Here is a 16,942-nt window from a genome sequence, read left to right on the forward strand (position 1 = left end):
AAGTGCAAAATACCTCCAAAACTATGTAGAATGTCTCAAATTTACTTCGAGTATGATAAAACACTCTTGTAATAGACAAGTTTGCTAGACTAAGCTCACATAAAAGTAGTTGTACTATTTACCTTGAGCTGATTAGCAATATTAAAATTAGAAATAAGATGTTGTTTACACAGCACATTAAATCTGCAGTACATTTTTCTGAACAAATGAAAGCTGAAGATTTTTTGCATTAATAAATATGGAACAAACAAGGGCTACTTCATTAGCTATTTCATCAGCAACCTAAGTACAGTGCAGTACATTTTAATCTAAATAAACTAAGATAATCAAGTTTCATTTTCAAGAACAGTATCACAAGAAGCTGTTTAGAAGAGAACATTCCTAAAGATGAACTTTCATAAACTTCTATGGCTGCCACGTGGCTCTCTCTCTATGTTCTGGGAATTACCAGACAGCTTAAAGGTGATCTGACTTGTATTAAGAGCAACAACAAAACCAAGATATAAGAAAATTAAGGCAGTGTATTTTCCCTGTCCATGCAGTACCAATCTATCACAATAATTAACAGCAGTCAGGGCAGATATGTACCATGCTTGTTACAGCCCAAAGGGGATTTTGGTTAACTCGTTTTTGTAGCCACTCTACAACCTCATTATTAAGTTACTTTCCCATGGACATAGTTAATAATTGTATTTTTAATTTCATAATGAAGTTATCAACTATTTAAGAAGTTAAAGAAATTAAATTCTTCCCCTTGCCATAACCAAGAGAAAGAACTGCAGTGAAGTTCAGATCCCAGAGCTGGAAATACCAGCACCATGAAGCATACTGTAGAAAAAATCCATATACTGAGAAATTTACCTTCACAGAGCTCCTCTATGACCTTGCACCTTCACCTATTACTTATTCAGATATTTTAATGCTGCCCTATGTTCTGCAGGGTAGATACACCAAGATCTACACATAGTAAGACTTTGGTTTCATGGAAAGAAACTGTCCCCCCTCTGCATTCTGTAGTTTCACAACTCTTGATTTTAAGCTTAAGTATTAATCAACATTTCAGGGAAACAGCATAGTTTTCATATTTTAAGATTCCATGTTACCTATCCAATTAATGATCACACTGACTTCCCTAAATCAATACTTTCTAAAATACAGATGTGAAATTTTGGAATAATCACTGACTTTAGCAGAGTACAGGATTTAAGTAACAGACTACAAGTCACCCTAAAATCCTGTATTAAACCTTATCCATGCATCTGATCCATCCATTCTGATGTATAAATATGCTGGAAGCGTTTCTTTGTCTGTATCTTCCCTTTGATCTTATTTTTGATATTTTTGCTCTTGATTATCCCTCACAGTCTCTTACTGGAATGGATTTGCTTGCTTAGGACCAACATTAGCCCTTCAATGTGTAGAGTGGAGGCAATCCAGCATTACAGACATAGCCTTACGTTTTAAAGAGACAGAGCATCACATCCTCAGAATCAAAATGTAGGTGTAATGCTCAGCAGCTCTCTTAGTGTTGGAGGCTGAATACAAAGTATTTCAATGCATCTTCTGAGTACAGAAGAACTGACAGTGCCTGTAAAACTGATCTGCAAAGCTGTCATGGGATTTCAGAGAACCTACACACATCCAAGGAAAGATGATCGTTATCTCAGAAATGTTAAAGTCCAAAGAGGTTGAGCTGAATGTTACTGAAGCAAGTAAAATACAAATGGAAAAGCTTCCCTTGAGATGATGGCTTTATTAACAGACTGCTTTTTCATTTTTAGAAAACAGATTATAACCTCCCTCCATTAGATTTAGGTCTCAAAATAATACAACATATTTGAAATTAGATCATATAGTACACTTGAAGAAAGGTCACAAATGAGTTTATATGTTTAAAGACGGTCCTATGAGTACTTTTTAAAGAACTACCAGATTAATGGGACTGGATTCAAACTTGAGATTTTCTGCCTATTTTGCACACACCCTCCAGATGCTTGGATTCTTTTAAGTTCTGCTTTTTAAAACATAATCAGCATGCCCAAGCCTATGGTTCAAAGTTGCTAAACTAACTCAGTACTGAGCAGAATAAAAAAGGAAAAAAGAAGAAAAAAAAAAAAGAGAATGAATACCCACCATTTCCATCCTGTTTTCTGAAGTGGCTGGTAATGCTTTTGTGCTTTCCAGCTTGCTCTCAGCCCAGTTACTATATAGTCCCAATCTGGTTGGCTCATTTAAGCATTTACCAATAGCAGATACAAGATTCAATCATAGATTTTAATTACATGCCTCAATCTAAAGCAAACCAGAATTTATCTTCTCTACCTAGTCTGATCAAAGCCTGCTAACAATGTCTAATATTACAGCCTGAGTGTTTAGTTAAGTTTTTCAGCCTGTTATAAGGTTACTTACCAAGGGTTTATTAGAAACCTAATTAATCTATGTCTTTTGATCCATTTGGGTCAGCTAATTATTAGTTTTAAGTGTACCTGATGTTAAGTACATGGCCCCAGAGGATGCAGACTCCAAGGGTTTCCAGGAGCTGAGGGACTGTGGTGGATGGACAGCATTCCCAGGACATTAGTCATAATGTGCACTCCAGATATTTCTCCTATTTGCCCCCAGCTAGTACGTTACAGGTCACTTGCAGATAAGGCTACCTGGGACAGAAGGAACTTGATGGCACCTCTGGTCCACTGAGTTTAAAGCCATTTTCTGGGAGAATGCAGTGCTCCCTGCTAATTTTTCAAGATATAAGGCAGTCATACAGTAGGCAGGCACAAAGTGATCTGCCCCTCCACCAACACCTAGCCCAAATTCAGTTCAAAACATGAAGTTCCTTTCCAACATTTTATGGTTAAAATCAGTCAGTAAAATAAGGGGAAGCAATGTAATTCCTGGATTCCTACTCTTCTAGCCAAACACTTCCTTTTAGTAAGTTCACTGACCCAGATGGGTGTTGGCTCAGCTAAGACCTTAAAACATTTTGACTTTGCTTACTGCTGTCTGGACACAAATATATCTAACCAAGCTGCTACACACTATTTGTTAGATCTACTCTTGTGTTTCCCCTTAGTCTGAAAATTAATCTCCTTAATGACTTAGTAAAAGCAATTGAAAAGAACAACTTATGAGTAATGAATGAAAGGTGAAGAGGCAGGTAAGTAGAGGATCCTTCCCTCTCTTTTTTCTCACTTGAGAACTATGACTGCCTTATACCCAACAAAATGTGTTGTTGGGGTTTTTTTTTTGTTCTTTTCTGGATTTGGTTTTGTTGACTTTTTGATTTTTTTTTTGTTTTCTTTAATTTCAGAAGTTTGGATTGTCTTTCACTTAAGAGATCCTTAGAGTACAATGAATTTTATTATACAGAAAAGAATATGTAATAAGTCAAAGCCATTTAGAGGTTAGCAAACACTTTCCCTCCACCTCCTTGGAAAAATTCTGGTGCTATCAAGAGAGAGTGAGTGCAAGTATTTAAAATTCAGATATAATAATAGGTGTTACTTAATTCTTCATTTCACTTTATTCTATCAGTTGCTACCTCTAGATTACCACACTTCCACAAAAAGAAATTATTTCAATGTGTATTTTATGTGTACATGCATCAATGCAGATTATGACATCTCTATCAGAATACTACATATCCTACTGAAGCATTTGGCACAGACCTTTTTTACTGCTAACTACAACTAGGTGACAAGTTCAATACAGGCAATACTGCCTTTGTTGTAATTATTATGTACAATGATAATTTACAATGTTAAACTAATGGATCTTTTTTTTTTTGAGTGGAGCTAGGAAAAACACCAGACACCAGTCAGTCCTACCAAGCTTTGCTGCTAAGCGAATCCCACATGGTCAAAGATTACTAGATGTACTAAATTTAGTAAGCCGGATTTATTATTTAGGTTGAACTGCATCTGCACAAACCAATAAAACAATCACTTCAGTGGATATCAAACCACAACAAAAAATGTTACAGTAATTTGTAGCAGATTTGACACTGTTTAATAAAAAATATAGCCCAAACTAAAAATACTAGAGTTGCATACTGTTTATACATTGTACAGTCACATTACAGCAATGTGAAAACCCACACTCATTTAATGATCTTTAAGCATTCTAAAGCCTTACCTTTGAGGAGCCATTTGAGTACATCTGTATCATATTTTCTGCTCCCTGTTTGACCTTAAGTTCTATATCCAACTGCTTCTTTAAGGCCATCAATCTGTTGTTTGTAGAAAACCGAGGATCGCTATTTGGAGTATCAGGAGTGCTAGGACAATCTGTGAATTAAAGGTAAGATATAAGCATGCAGAAAAAAACCAGGAAGAAAACAGACAAACCACTCCCCCCAACCCACCTGATACTCTGTTCTATGAAGATTAAACAGAACTAGAACATCATACTTGAGAATTAAGAGTGACCCTCCTGTCCAGAGCTACTTTGCAACAGTACTGCAAATACGCCTTAACATGAAAAGCTCCCGACTGTGACTCCTACACATGTCCTAATTCACATGAATCACTTCCGGGAGCGGGCAAACAGGCAGGTTTGCAGCTAAGCCTATTTTTATTTCAAAGGAGATTGAATTCTTCTAGAACATCTTGAGTCAATTTCAAAATGCAGTTTTCCATTAAGCTTTCTTATACTCCCAATTTTAAAGTGTTTTAACAACAAATTTGGATAATAATATTCGATCCTAATGAGCACTGTCTGAATACAGATCTTGAGTAGATCTTCATCCATTTTTGTGTGAATACTGCAGACACTGTTTATGTCAAAATTAAGAACAGATAAAGTAAGCCTTTTCCTTATTGCAAAGCAGATTGTTTTCTGGTCTGCAGTCATAACAGAAATCTGGGGTAACTGGATATATGGGCAGACAGGTTTACTGAACAACTGACTGGAAGGAGAAAGCTTTTTCATTTCACAAGATTACTGTGTTTGGGTCTCCCTCTTGTTGGATTCATTTCATGGAATGCAAGTTAGTTTTATCAATTAAATTATAAACTCAAACTCCTTAACTTTTTGTAATCAGTCTATTATATGACTTCATATTTCAGCTTCTGCAACACAAACAGTAAACTGAAAATAAAGTGGCCATTGGACTATTTCCAACACATCTGTCCTCAGACCTAACTATCTTCCCTATCAGTCACAGTGACTTCTCTTCCAACCTTTTGCTAAAAGAGGACAAATTATTTTCACCATAATAATTTAAAAAGAAAATAAATTTCTTCTACACCAACTGAGAGAATACCTTCTCTATGAACAAATGGCACTGGTCTCCTGGAAGACAGTATTTACTGAATGCAAGCAGCACAATCGTTTTTCCAATTGTAATAATTTTCCATGTATTAAGACTAGTATGAGGAGTCAAGTTCCTGAAAACATAGGCAGTGCACTAGTAACTTACAACTTTTTACTTATGACGTGTCAAGGAGTGATGTCTTATCTGCTATTTCGTATTTCTTCTGTAAAAGCTTCTGATAACTACTTTTGGAGATTTAATACGTTTTGCTTCCAAGTTTGCTGGGTAATTTCCTCCTAAATTGTAATCTTTGCTGAGGCTACATACAGATTCCATTTAAGGAATTTTAATTTCTTCTCCTGCCAATTCACTCTTCAAGCCACTTCAAGGCTCTTACTGCATCCTCGCTACTTAAAGGTCGGACAGAAAATACCAGATGTTAAAAAAAAAATAAAAATTAATCATCTGCATTACTCCTTAGCTGTTTGTTATTGATCCTCGGCTCAATATTTTGGCTTGGTTCCTCTGAATAACTGCACTTGAACAGCTTTACCTTAAATCTGTTCTTAGTAAAACAAAGATTAACAAAATGCTTTCCTATAACTTATGTCTTCATTGTCAACTAATACTCATCTAATAATCTATTCAAAATGAGAGCACACATGAACTTGAAAGTCACAGTGTCAAGTCTCCTTGTAAAGTAGATCCATCATATAAATAAATATGTACTAACTTTAGATATATGATGCAAGCCTCTACCACTTAAAGATCCTGGCCCTCTGATGATCCCTGTGTAGGCTGTGGGGCTCCTGAAGTCTGTTTTCACAGCTTTTAAAGATGTACACAAGCAGCCTTTCTTTGCATTAAAACAACACTCCAGTTGCAAGTTAAGGACTAATTAGAGATACCATGTTTCAGGCTGCCCAGGCAGCTGTTATTATCTGCCTTTGCATGTCTCTTCTGTGAAGGTGTAACCACACCACTTACTTGGGTCATCTCAAAAGCTGGTCTGTATTTGTGGGTGTAACCTGTCCTCTACTACTTAGTTAAAATTGCTGTACTATAGGCTTTGTTAGTAACTAATAGCAAAGGAAACTTTTTTGCAATAGGGACTAATTGCCAGGAAGAAGTAATTTTTTTGCCTTCAGGCATAGCTCCTCACTAAACTCCCAAATATGGAACATGTTTCTTAACATACTATGTTTTTGAGAAAAAAAAAAATGTTACCAATAGCTTTTCAGAGATGCTTTCCAAGGGACTCTTTCTACCATCCCCCCAACCAACCTCCCCTTTACTACTCAGTAAGCAGCTCGAGGCAGCTTCTTATAGAATTCAGATTAATTTTTAAATCAGCCAGACAAACCGGTTCTATTACAGAAAGCATTGACAGTCTTAGCACCAACACTACAAGCTACATCTGCATTAGCTGCTTCCTTTTCTCTCTGCTCTGAAAGGTTGTAATGACTTTGCATGGCTAGTCATCTCAGATTTATTCATGTAAAGCACTTTACAGACAGGGTCAAATCTCCTCTGAAGGCATTTAATTATCTTCATAGTACAAATAAGTAATAAATCCATCCAGGTAATTGCAATCAATGGGATTTATGTATATGCCTAAAGTTAAATTTAAGAGTTAAGTACTAATACCAAATTGACACTTCACTCAAGGTAGGGGCTGGGGCTAGAAGAGATTCTCCAGTTTGCCCCATTTGTTGGTTAATAAGGGCAGTACAAGACTTGCCATTTTGGATACATTCAAGTACAGCTTTGCAATGGACAGCAAGGGCTTTGCTGGGATACAGGTTGGGGCTCCTAGGAACAAATATTCATCTTGACAGTGAGTATCAAGTGAAGTAACAGATGCGTTTCAAGAGAACTTCAAGCAAATAGACATCATCTGAACAACTATGAATGTTGTTGATTTACACTACAGAGTTTTGTGCAGCTTGTTAGCACACATCCAGGCTGCTGGAAGAGCTGCAGTGCTGCTTCCCCAGCACCTGAAATATTCTGTTTTCATAAAAATATACTCACCAGACTTAGAATAATAGGGATGATTTTTTTTTTTTTTTAATATTTGGATTACATGAGGACAATGGCAGTTTTCAGTCTGAAATGCTTATCTGAACTTTGATCTCTTCTCTTCTGAAAACCTTTTCAGTTTGAGTTTGCACAGTGCACACCAGCAAGGACTTCTTGCTTCTAAATTGCCTTTTACCATCACTGCCATCTAAACTGTATTTATAAAGAGTAGTTATGTAACTCTACTCTTCTGAGACTGCTGCTCATTCTTTTGGGATCTCCTCCCCAGATGCTACATATGCTATTTCTTCAGTAAGCTCAGTGTGAAATCTAGGATCCCACATAACTTTCTGAATTTGGACTCCCAGATGGTACTGCAGCGTGCTGTTTAAGTACTCAATTAGCAGCAAGTACCCTTTGCTAAATAGTTAATTTTAATCTTATTTGAGGATATTTATTTGCAGTTAGCCTCATCAGCGTCATACCCAACAGAAATACCTGCAATGCATTTAGGCATTGCTGAAAGGAGGAAGATAGATGCATTGTCAGGATTTTCTCAGGGAGTCAGAAGCTTGGATCAGCACTTGAACTAAGTCATCAGTATGTCCGAGGCATCAGGCAGCATTTGGCACTCAGAAAACATCTACTGCTAACCTCCTGGAAATTTCTGAAGTTCAATTTCCATTACTTAACAGCTAATTTTAACTACTAAAAACGTGACAGGAGACTGTTTCAAATTGCACCAATAGTATTATTCTACACTGAGGTTCCCAAAAGTTGCCATGAAATTTCTATCGGTATGAGCTTGTAGGTGGAATCTGCTGTCTAAAAAGTTACTACCTATTGGTTGCTACCTCTACTGGTTTCCAGAAATTGGCCTTATGTGAACACTTTGGTGTCCAACAGATTAACCTAGTCATTTTTAAGAACAAGGAAATCCCCCAAGCAGTCAGCTAATCATATTCTTGAACAAAATAATTCATTTTCTTTGCAATGTCTGCAGCCAAATTTGATGTAAAGTGGATAGCTTCCATGTCAGTTAGGAGGATGGATGAAAAGGCATGAACTTCTCTTTGAGTTCATTTTCTCCATGTTTTATCCAGTTTTATCAATTCACTCAAAGGCTTTCCTATCATTTGCACCTCTCTATCCCCCTTAACTTCAGCTCTTTGAAACAGACCAATTTCTAAATTTACAGATTTTCTATGTAATAGCTATATGTCTAATTAAATCAATAACTTGCTGTAGGTAAGCTATTTCAGTCTACACCTCCCTGAGTCATATTAGAAACCACAGTCTATACTGCTACTTTTTACACAAACACAAGAACACCAATTTAATCTCTGCTACTGTGTAGAAGTATGTTTTCTAGACACAAAATTTCTTCATCTCTAAAACAGAAGTAATCATCTTCATGTGACACATTACATCTCAGACTTTCAGCAATAATGGTTGCTATGCTTGTCCTACTCATTTTATGTTGCTGGATTCTGCTTTACTTTTAAGTGTTGACCTACAAAGTTTTAAATTCCGCATCCTTGTATGACTAACACACTGCACAAGGGCAGACTTGAGTACAAAGTCCCACTTCTAAAACAAGCTTAGATTCATCAGAAACCCCTATAAGGTAAAATACACCTGTGTTATGCTAAAAGTTGTTTCTGAATCACATACCCACTGTCAAATTTACCCTCACATGCTGTAATAAAGCTGTTTGACAAACTGCATTTTCTGATTAAAGTTTAGTACCAATTCTTTAAATAATTGTGAGCTTTCAGCTTTAGGCAAACTACCATAAAACCATCTACACTTCCTTGGAATGGAATGTTATTAAAACATATTTTTCTACAGTAGATTCGTTAATGCTACATTTAATAATTTCAACATGTATTGATTACACTGTGATGATTACAAAGTAGTTACACTAAAAATTAGTGGCTTGTTAAAAAGTAATAGAAGTTACTGGCCCATACCATAAGCAACAGAAAGAGTCACAATAGCCTGTGTAGCATTTCTCAGTTCTAGATTGGAAGCACTTTACAAACATAAGTTCACACCCACTTTTCAGATACAGGAACAAGGGAAGATTAAATGACTGTTCTAAGTTACCAAAATGGTCTTTCAACCAGTCAACAGAACAGTCAAAAAATCTTTAGAGTTTGGCCTGACAAGTCAAAGGGATCAGGTCAATGAATCTCAATCCTGATTTTGCTACTTAGAATCTGAAAAAACCTACACAGTATATTCTGTTAGACAGGGAAAACCACAGGGCTTTAAAACTGAAAAGTATTAAAGTACACAAAATAAACACAGACCGTGACTCCCACAGCTCTTGAATCTTCTTTACCTTATTTTCAATATCATGATCTGCACAGTCTAAAAATTTCCCATATATTTCCTTCTCACTTTAAAATAACTTGTTACTAAGTGACCAGAAGAAGGTCAAACACAAGCTAAAGTGAAAAGCAGTAACAACAGATAAAGATAACCTCTGGAAACAATGCACTTTTTTGGGGGAGCTCCCATATTCACCCGTAAATGGCTATTAAATTCACTGCCTATTTCAGCAAAAGCAAGAATTCCCAAAGTGAGGTATCTGTGAGTGAGGTATCTTATGTCAGATGGCACTGACCTTTAGGGTCAATGTACTTCCTTGGTATCATGTGTGAGTGTGAGAATGAGAGTGTGTGTGTGTGTGTGTGAGAATGAGTGTGTGTGTGTGTGTGTGTGTGAGAATGAGTGTGAGTGTGTATCCACATGCACACACACACAGTTGGCAAGTAATAGCTTTTACATTACTAGCTTTATTTTGCAAAGACCAAGCTCACCAATACCTTAAGTCAAGCTTAGGACTTCAGTATTAAAAATCAAAACATCACCAAGATGACTTGCAGCCATTAGTCTCAAGCCAGACAACATTTACTGATAGTGTTCCCCCTCCATGAACTACTGACCATGAATGAGAAAGGAGACGAGCACTTAAATTACAAGGCAAACATTACAAAAACCTGAAGCACTTCTGGAAGTGTTTTTGTGTTTTGTGTTTGTGAAAACACAAAACTTTGGAGGGTGGGTGCTCCCAAATCTTTTGTCGAAAGAGCGGTATTAACAGAATTAAAGATTTCTTTTTTTTTTCTCAAGAAGATTATGCAAAATATTCTGTTAAAATGGGTCTTGAATGGGAATATCCGATGTGATATTTTACAGAGAATATAAAGATCCCAACAGAGATCTTTAATATGCAAGTTTTTTCTTGTATATTTCCATGATTAAGACTGCACTGCAATGGAATTTAATAACACAGTCCTAAGAAGTTTATCATGCATCAAAAGCATTAAGAAGCACGTAAGATCAACAATGATCTTTTATCCTTTGAATCTCTCCTGCATTTCCCAAAACATGCACAATGACAATATTGCTCTTTAACTCATTAAGATAAAAATGCTGCACTAGAAGGAAGCATTCCAACAAGAGTATTTCTGTGCTCATCCACTTTACAAGTTCTACTGCTAGATGAATTTTTCAAATTGTATCTGCACAGATTTCTAATATTTGGTCAATACACAGTTTGCATACAACTCTTTCTATTCCACTCTTCCTGTTCTTTTAAAAGCCACACTCCTGTAAACACTGGAGCAGCTTTTCATAAACCTTAGCTGATATGTTACTGGGCCAGACTATGAATTGCTGACATCACCTGCCAGTATTTCTTAAATTCTCACTGTAACCGACCTTTCACAAGGATGCTGCAGACTTTTATTCTACTGCCCAAGCCTCCTTAGGCTTGGCATTACTTCACATGAATCTTCAATGGCTCATGCACATGATTAACTTTTTGCCAAGAAGAGTCTGTGCAATGTGAAATCATCAGGCTGGCAGTGTCTCCCAGGCCATTCCACAAAGCTGAAAGGACTGTTTACTTTCACAGCATTCCATCTTAAAATACCAGCTCTGGTATTTTTAAAAAATACATTCAAAATTAGTTTTGACTCACTGCCATACGACAGAAAATACTAATTAAAACCATTAACTATAACAATTCTGTGAAAACAATTTCAAATTGTCTTTAAAATGGTAGCTTTGCTGTGGAAAAGGCTGAAGACTTAACAAATTGTAAGAAATGTCACTGTAAGAAATGTTTGATAAGCTAAATAACGGCACAACAGAAAAATATTTTCTAAGTTAAGTCTTAAGTTTAAAAATACCAAAACCCAACAAAATTATAATTTTTTTTAAATTTTCAAAAATGTTGTAGTTTTTCCTGCATTGAATAAAAGAGTGCAAAATTGCATCAGTGCCGATATCTATACTGCAATTCAGAGAAAGACACTGGAAGAGTTCATGAAATTTGCTTTCACATAGTGAAAAGCTACCAGGAAAAATTACAGTGACTGAGAAAGTATTTTAGTATGCTAAGAACTGAAAGTGAAGAGCTCATAGTCTATAAAATACACTGTTCTCTAGAAAATAATTTAAAACTCAAAGGTACTGGATACTGATTTTTGAATCAAAACAAAGAGACATACATAAGTAATAAGCTCACCAGCTACAGATCTGCTCCTTCACAACGCAATTTTTTCAAGTGAAATGGGGAAAACTTATCTCAGGTACAAAGAAAAACTGGTTTCACAGTAATGTACAATACCTGCAACATCTTCGAGATCTGTTACAACAATGTGTGCATTTAGCTCCTGTAACTTATGATGTAAGTCTTCTAACTTCTTATTTGATTTTTTCAAAATGTTGTCCACATAAGCCAAGTTCTTTTTGTCCGTTGTGACCTTCCTGAGGTTCTCTGCTCCCTCCTTGATTTTAAGTTCCTTTCTTATTTCTCGCTTGATTTGGTCCTTTACTTCATCCAGCTTCTGCTGTACCATTGTATCTGAGAAGTCCAACTTCTGGCCCGTACTCACATTCTCAGAGGTTACAAGACCTTTGGCATCCCCCTAGGAAGAAAAACAGTAATATTATCACCAGGCAACACTGTTTCTGACAACACACACTTACAGTGCCCAGCACTCAGGTCCCTGCACATTAACTCTGTAAGGCCATTCACTAACCTCAGCTTACACTCACATTGACCTAAAGCAACAATACCACAAGATATGACATCTTAACTGGAGCTACATTTTACAACAGATTTATTTTAAATTTAGTGACATCTTTACTATGCCTATTTTTAACACCAAGAGATTTAAATACTTTTGGATTTGTCATGGCTGCTTGCCTGGAAGTTATATGCTTCAGAGCTAATGAGTCATGTTTGTAATTTTATAGATTTAATTTATGTTTTAATAGACAAGATGGATAGAGGAAAGAAAACTAACTTCTAATAATTATAATCTATGATGAAATTTTATATATTCTTTATAATAGGTGCATTTTAAAGATTGTTAAAAAAATAATGTAGTAATGTTTGTAGCTGTTTAAAGAAATACTGGCATATCTATAAAGATTTGTCAAGTTGTTACTAGAAATACATTTACCAGTTTTTTTTATTTTTTTTAATCCTTCAAGTAAAGCCTTTCAGTTTAAAAAATAATAATGATTAAAAACCCCAAATCTTACTTTCCTGTGCAGGCAAGCTAGGCTGCAATGGAAAAAAAAAAAAAAAGTTGCAATGATGGGACAGGAGCTGGTGTAGTAAGGGAGTAGGGGACGAAGTCTTCAGACCCCCAGCACACAGGGGGTCATAATTGTGCCTACTATACATTCACATATCACTGAGAAGTAAGAGCACAAAGGGCACATGATAGAATCTACTCTAGAATCTAATCTACAATTAATCACATATGTGACAAGATTTCTGTGCCTTATGCACACACCCTGGACAATGAACAGACATTAGGTCCTACCCAAAAAATTTCAGGTAGAGGTAAATGAGTGAAGATCAAAGAAGGGTTCTCCTGAACTTGATCCCATCCTAATTCAGAATTTATTTAATAAATGTCTGTCCTGATTTGCACGTAACTACCCAAAAGACAAAAATTCCACCAAATTTTCTTAAACACTATGATGAAGTTGCCTTGACTTCTGAAAAACAGGGAGGACAAGAAGGTGTTTTAATTAAAATGTTGAAAGTTTTTGTCATAAAATCAGTTATCATCACAGTAAACAGTAGAAGAAAATGTTCTGGAGGGAGCTCCAGGAGCAGAGCATCAGGCTAGTAAACTGAAGACTGTCAGAACACAAAACCACTAGAGATACTCTGCAGTAACTTGGTTTCCAAAAGAATTTGGATCATGAAGGCTGTGCCTGGGCCCTACATGTCAACAGATAACCTTGGTCAAACTGTTTCAATCCATGCTTATTCCAGCAATACTATGTTCCATAAGCAAGATCCAATCTACTGTTCCTCAACTATAATCTCACAAATTTCCTGAATCTCTCATTAAATTTTTTCTACCCACAGCTTCTACTTTTAGTACAAAGAGTTAAGAACTCAAAGGTTCTTAAATACTCAAAGTAGTCAGAAGCGCCACCTTGCCACAGAATTTGACTATCAGTAAAAAAGAGAACAAGCAAGCAATTTAGAAATTACAAACTGAGTAAAAAATGAAAGGAAAAAAACCCATGCAAATTTACTTTAGGTGCACTTGTGAGTGCTTTTCTGTCAGTGCAGATTAAAATAAATAATTATGCATATGTAGAGAGGCTATTAATAGCTGTACTGGGAAATACATGACATTGTCTCCATATACAGGCACATAAAATAGAATCAATTTAAAAAAAGAAATAGAATAATCAATAGCAATGAACAACTAGTACAAAGGTTCATATCCATATTGAAGGAAGCCAACCACCACAAGTTGAGTGCTTAGTTTTGAGAAAACTGAAACTGAAAATAAATGTATGAGAACTGTATGGCAAACTATTTAAGTAGTAAGTATATCCAGATCAGATTAAGATCTTTGATTTTCCTGTTTGTCTAACACATAAAAATTAAGGATGTCAAAGAAGAGCATCAAGATTAGTATGCTACTACTCAGCCTTTAAAAAAAGATTAAAAAAAATTATTGTAAATAAAAAGCATGTATTTTTACAGCACAGTTATTCATGCCTTTTTTGCACGCTTTCTAGAAATAAACTTACCTATCACCTGCTTCCTTAAAGCAGGATATTATACTTTTTAAAGTTCAGAGGAAAAGGACAAATGAGAAATGTAAAAAAACCCAAATCAAATAACAAAACCACCAAAATCCACCCTAAACCCACAACAAAACCTTTATTCAATGCTGTAATAGCACCTGAAGTTTGCTAGAATTATGCCAAGAATGTACAGTTCTGAAACAGAACAATGTAATTAAGATATAAATAATTCAGAAATATTACTCACTGGGGTTTATCAAAGACTTCAATTAATTGTTCATCCATTGAACAATAATGTATTTTGTTACAGGGGAGGTTTTTATCCCTCCAGAAGCCGTATATCCCATCTGTTAAAGTGATGTTATGTTCTTCCATAAAAAGGTTTTTGGAGCCCTTGTTCCAGACAGAGTCCCTAGTAAGTCTTCAATGAAACTAAATCTCCATGATCATTAGTAATTTGCCTTCCAAATCTGCAGTAATTGAGGCAAAGTTCTTCTCAGCCTGAGAAGTCTCAGCAGAATCTTTGTCCCTGGATTTAAGGGTCTCAGGATCGAGTTTTCTTCAATCTGCTTTTGAGACAGTAGAGTTCAATAGTGTGGATGTTAAAAATGGAAGCTGGTCACACTGACTGTACATTTAACCAGTCTTTTTTAACATCCCCCAAAGCCACAGATGATACTCCTTCTGTCTCTCCTGTCATCCAAAGTTAATTATACTTTTGAGCAAAAAGTATTCTCTCACCTAGTTATCCAGATGTGTCACTCAGCACAAAGGTCACTGTGAAACAAATTCTTCCAAGGAGGCAAGTGTGTACCCAGTGACCCTTGAAGGTCACTGTGAATGCAGAGCAGGAGTGAGTTCTGCAAGTGAAGCTGCTCTAGTCCTGCACTGGTGTTTTGCTGCCGAGATGCAGCAAAGGCTTGACACACCGCCTCATGCTGCAAAGATGAGCAGCCTCAAGTGTTCCAGTTTATGATGAAGACAATGTCCACGATGGCACAACAGGACAGAATGTCTAACAGTTAAATCAGTGAAATGAGGTGGGATTTTTTCTTTGAGAAAAGCACCTCCTAAATGCCAAACTAAAAACTACACTTTTAAACTGGAATTACTTAAAATACAGCATATTCCAGCTTTATTAGATGACATCCTATTACAAGTCTGTGTTTAGACCTGAATATTCTTTCAATAAACTGTTTTTCTGATTTGGATAAACCCTCTCCCAGGATGAAACTCACATCCTTTAGGTTTCAGGTGTTCTGCCCACTCAACCTGAAAATTAAGTGCAAAAAGAAACAACAGTTAGGGGCAGGGCCCAAGTTCTTTCCTTTGCTATGCTCAGGCAGGCAGTGTACAAAGACAGAACCATTCGCATTCTCTATGCCAAGAAGCTATCAATGAATTTTGCACAACTCTTCCCTTTACTCTCCTTCTCAAAATCACTTAAAATAAAGTATCTTAGAGTGGAAATGCTCTGAAACAGATAATGACTAAACCACTCCTGCTGGCAAAACAGAGAACAGGCCTCACTGCTTTACAATCCAAGGCAAAAGAATGGGCAGCCAGTTACTGATTGTCAGTTTCTTTTTAAATTCTGGTAGTGTTTTGACTGGTGGTTAAAAGAGAGGGGCCAATCATCGCTGGGTGGTCCCAGTACTGGACAGCTCAGCACAGCATCCTTCCCCTACTGTGTCACAGCAAACTGCTGGGGACCTGCTTCTTGGCCCAAGCAGTGGCAAAGCATCACCCACCCACTGTGGGAGGCACAGACAGCAATGAGAGGCAGCACTGCACACCTCTTTGCAGTGGCAAAATACACATTTCTGAGCCACTGCAGGTTTCTGAAACGTTTCAGTGTGTAATGAAACTGAACATATGTTTACTACAATTAACTGTCAAGGACCACAAGTTAGATACTACTGCTTAATAATAAAAAAAAAAAGAAAAAAGAAAAAAAGAATGAAAGAAGAAAGGAGTCAATTTATGCAGCCATCCCATTGCAATAGACTCAACATCACTTGGATTGCTGGCCAAAGACTATCTATTTACATAGATTAATTCAAGATGCCAGCCTTCAGCTTCTGGACTTCTGGGAAATGTTTTAAGTATAGTTGCTGAAAATAATGAGTAGTGGTCTGAGCATGTCTTCTCATAATACAGTCTGGCTGGTGTGGTGAAAGAAAGTAATAGTATTGTTTATGAAAACCATGCAGGGCTTGCACTTTTGCTTCAGATCAATTCTGAACCAAGTAAGTGGTGAAGCAGGTGCTTTGACATACTGCATTTACCACCAAAATCCCATTTAAGAATAAAACATATAAACTGCATGGCAGTGGCAATGGTACTGCTGAAGTGAGTACCATGAAGCTGAACATAACAGAGAATCTGCTTCAGTTGTGTAAACAGAACGCCTTTGAATTCTAAATGAGATTCTCAAACTGCCCCCTCTTAGAAAATAACACTAAAACTGAGCATTAGTAACTCCTGAAGACTTGGTCCTAAAATCACAGTACAACTTCACTATGCTATACCATATCTTCATTATAGAGAATATTGATTAGAGCAAGAATTCAGATT

At 36.4% G+C, this 16,942-nt stretch overlaps 1 protein-coding gene across 2 annotated transcripts in view; it reads right to left on the reverse strand.

Moving 5' to 3' along the window:
• The window catches only part of PKN2 (protein kinase N2), a 54,913-nt gene that overhangs the window by 18,780 nt on the left and 19,191 nt on the right, over positions 1 to 16,942 (reverse strand). For both annotated transcript variants that reach the window (XM_015635772.2, XM_033516291.1), the window contains 2 exons: positions 11,922 to 12,222; positions 4,135 to 4,286 (listed from right to left, as the gene is read on the reverse strand). In XM_015635772.2, the coding sequence (XP_015491258.1) occupies positions 4,135 to 4,286; positions 11,922 to 12,222 (453 nt within the window). Of the gene's footprint in view, positions 1 to 4,134; positions 4,287 to 11,921; positions 12,223 to 16,942 lie in introns of those variants that run through there.

Source organism: Parus major, chromosome 8, assembly GCF_001522545.3.
Source record: "Parus major isolate Abel chromosome 8, Parus_major1.1, whole genome shotgun sequence".
NCBI classification, from domain to species: domain Eukaryota; kingdom Metazoa; phylum Chordata; class Aves; order Passeriformes; family Paridae; genus Parus; species Parus major.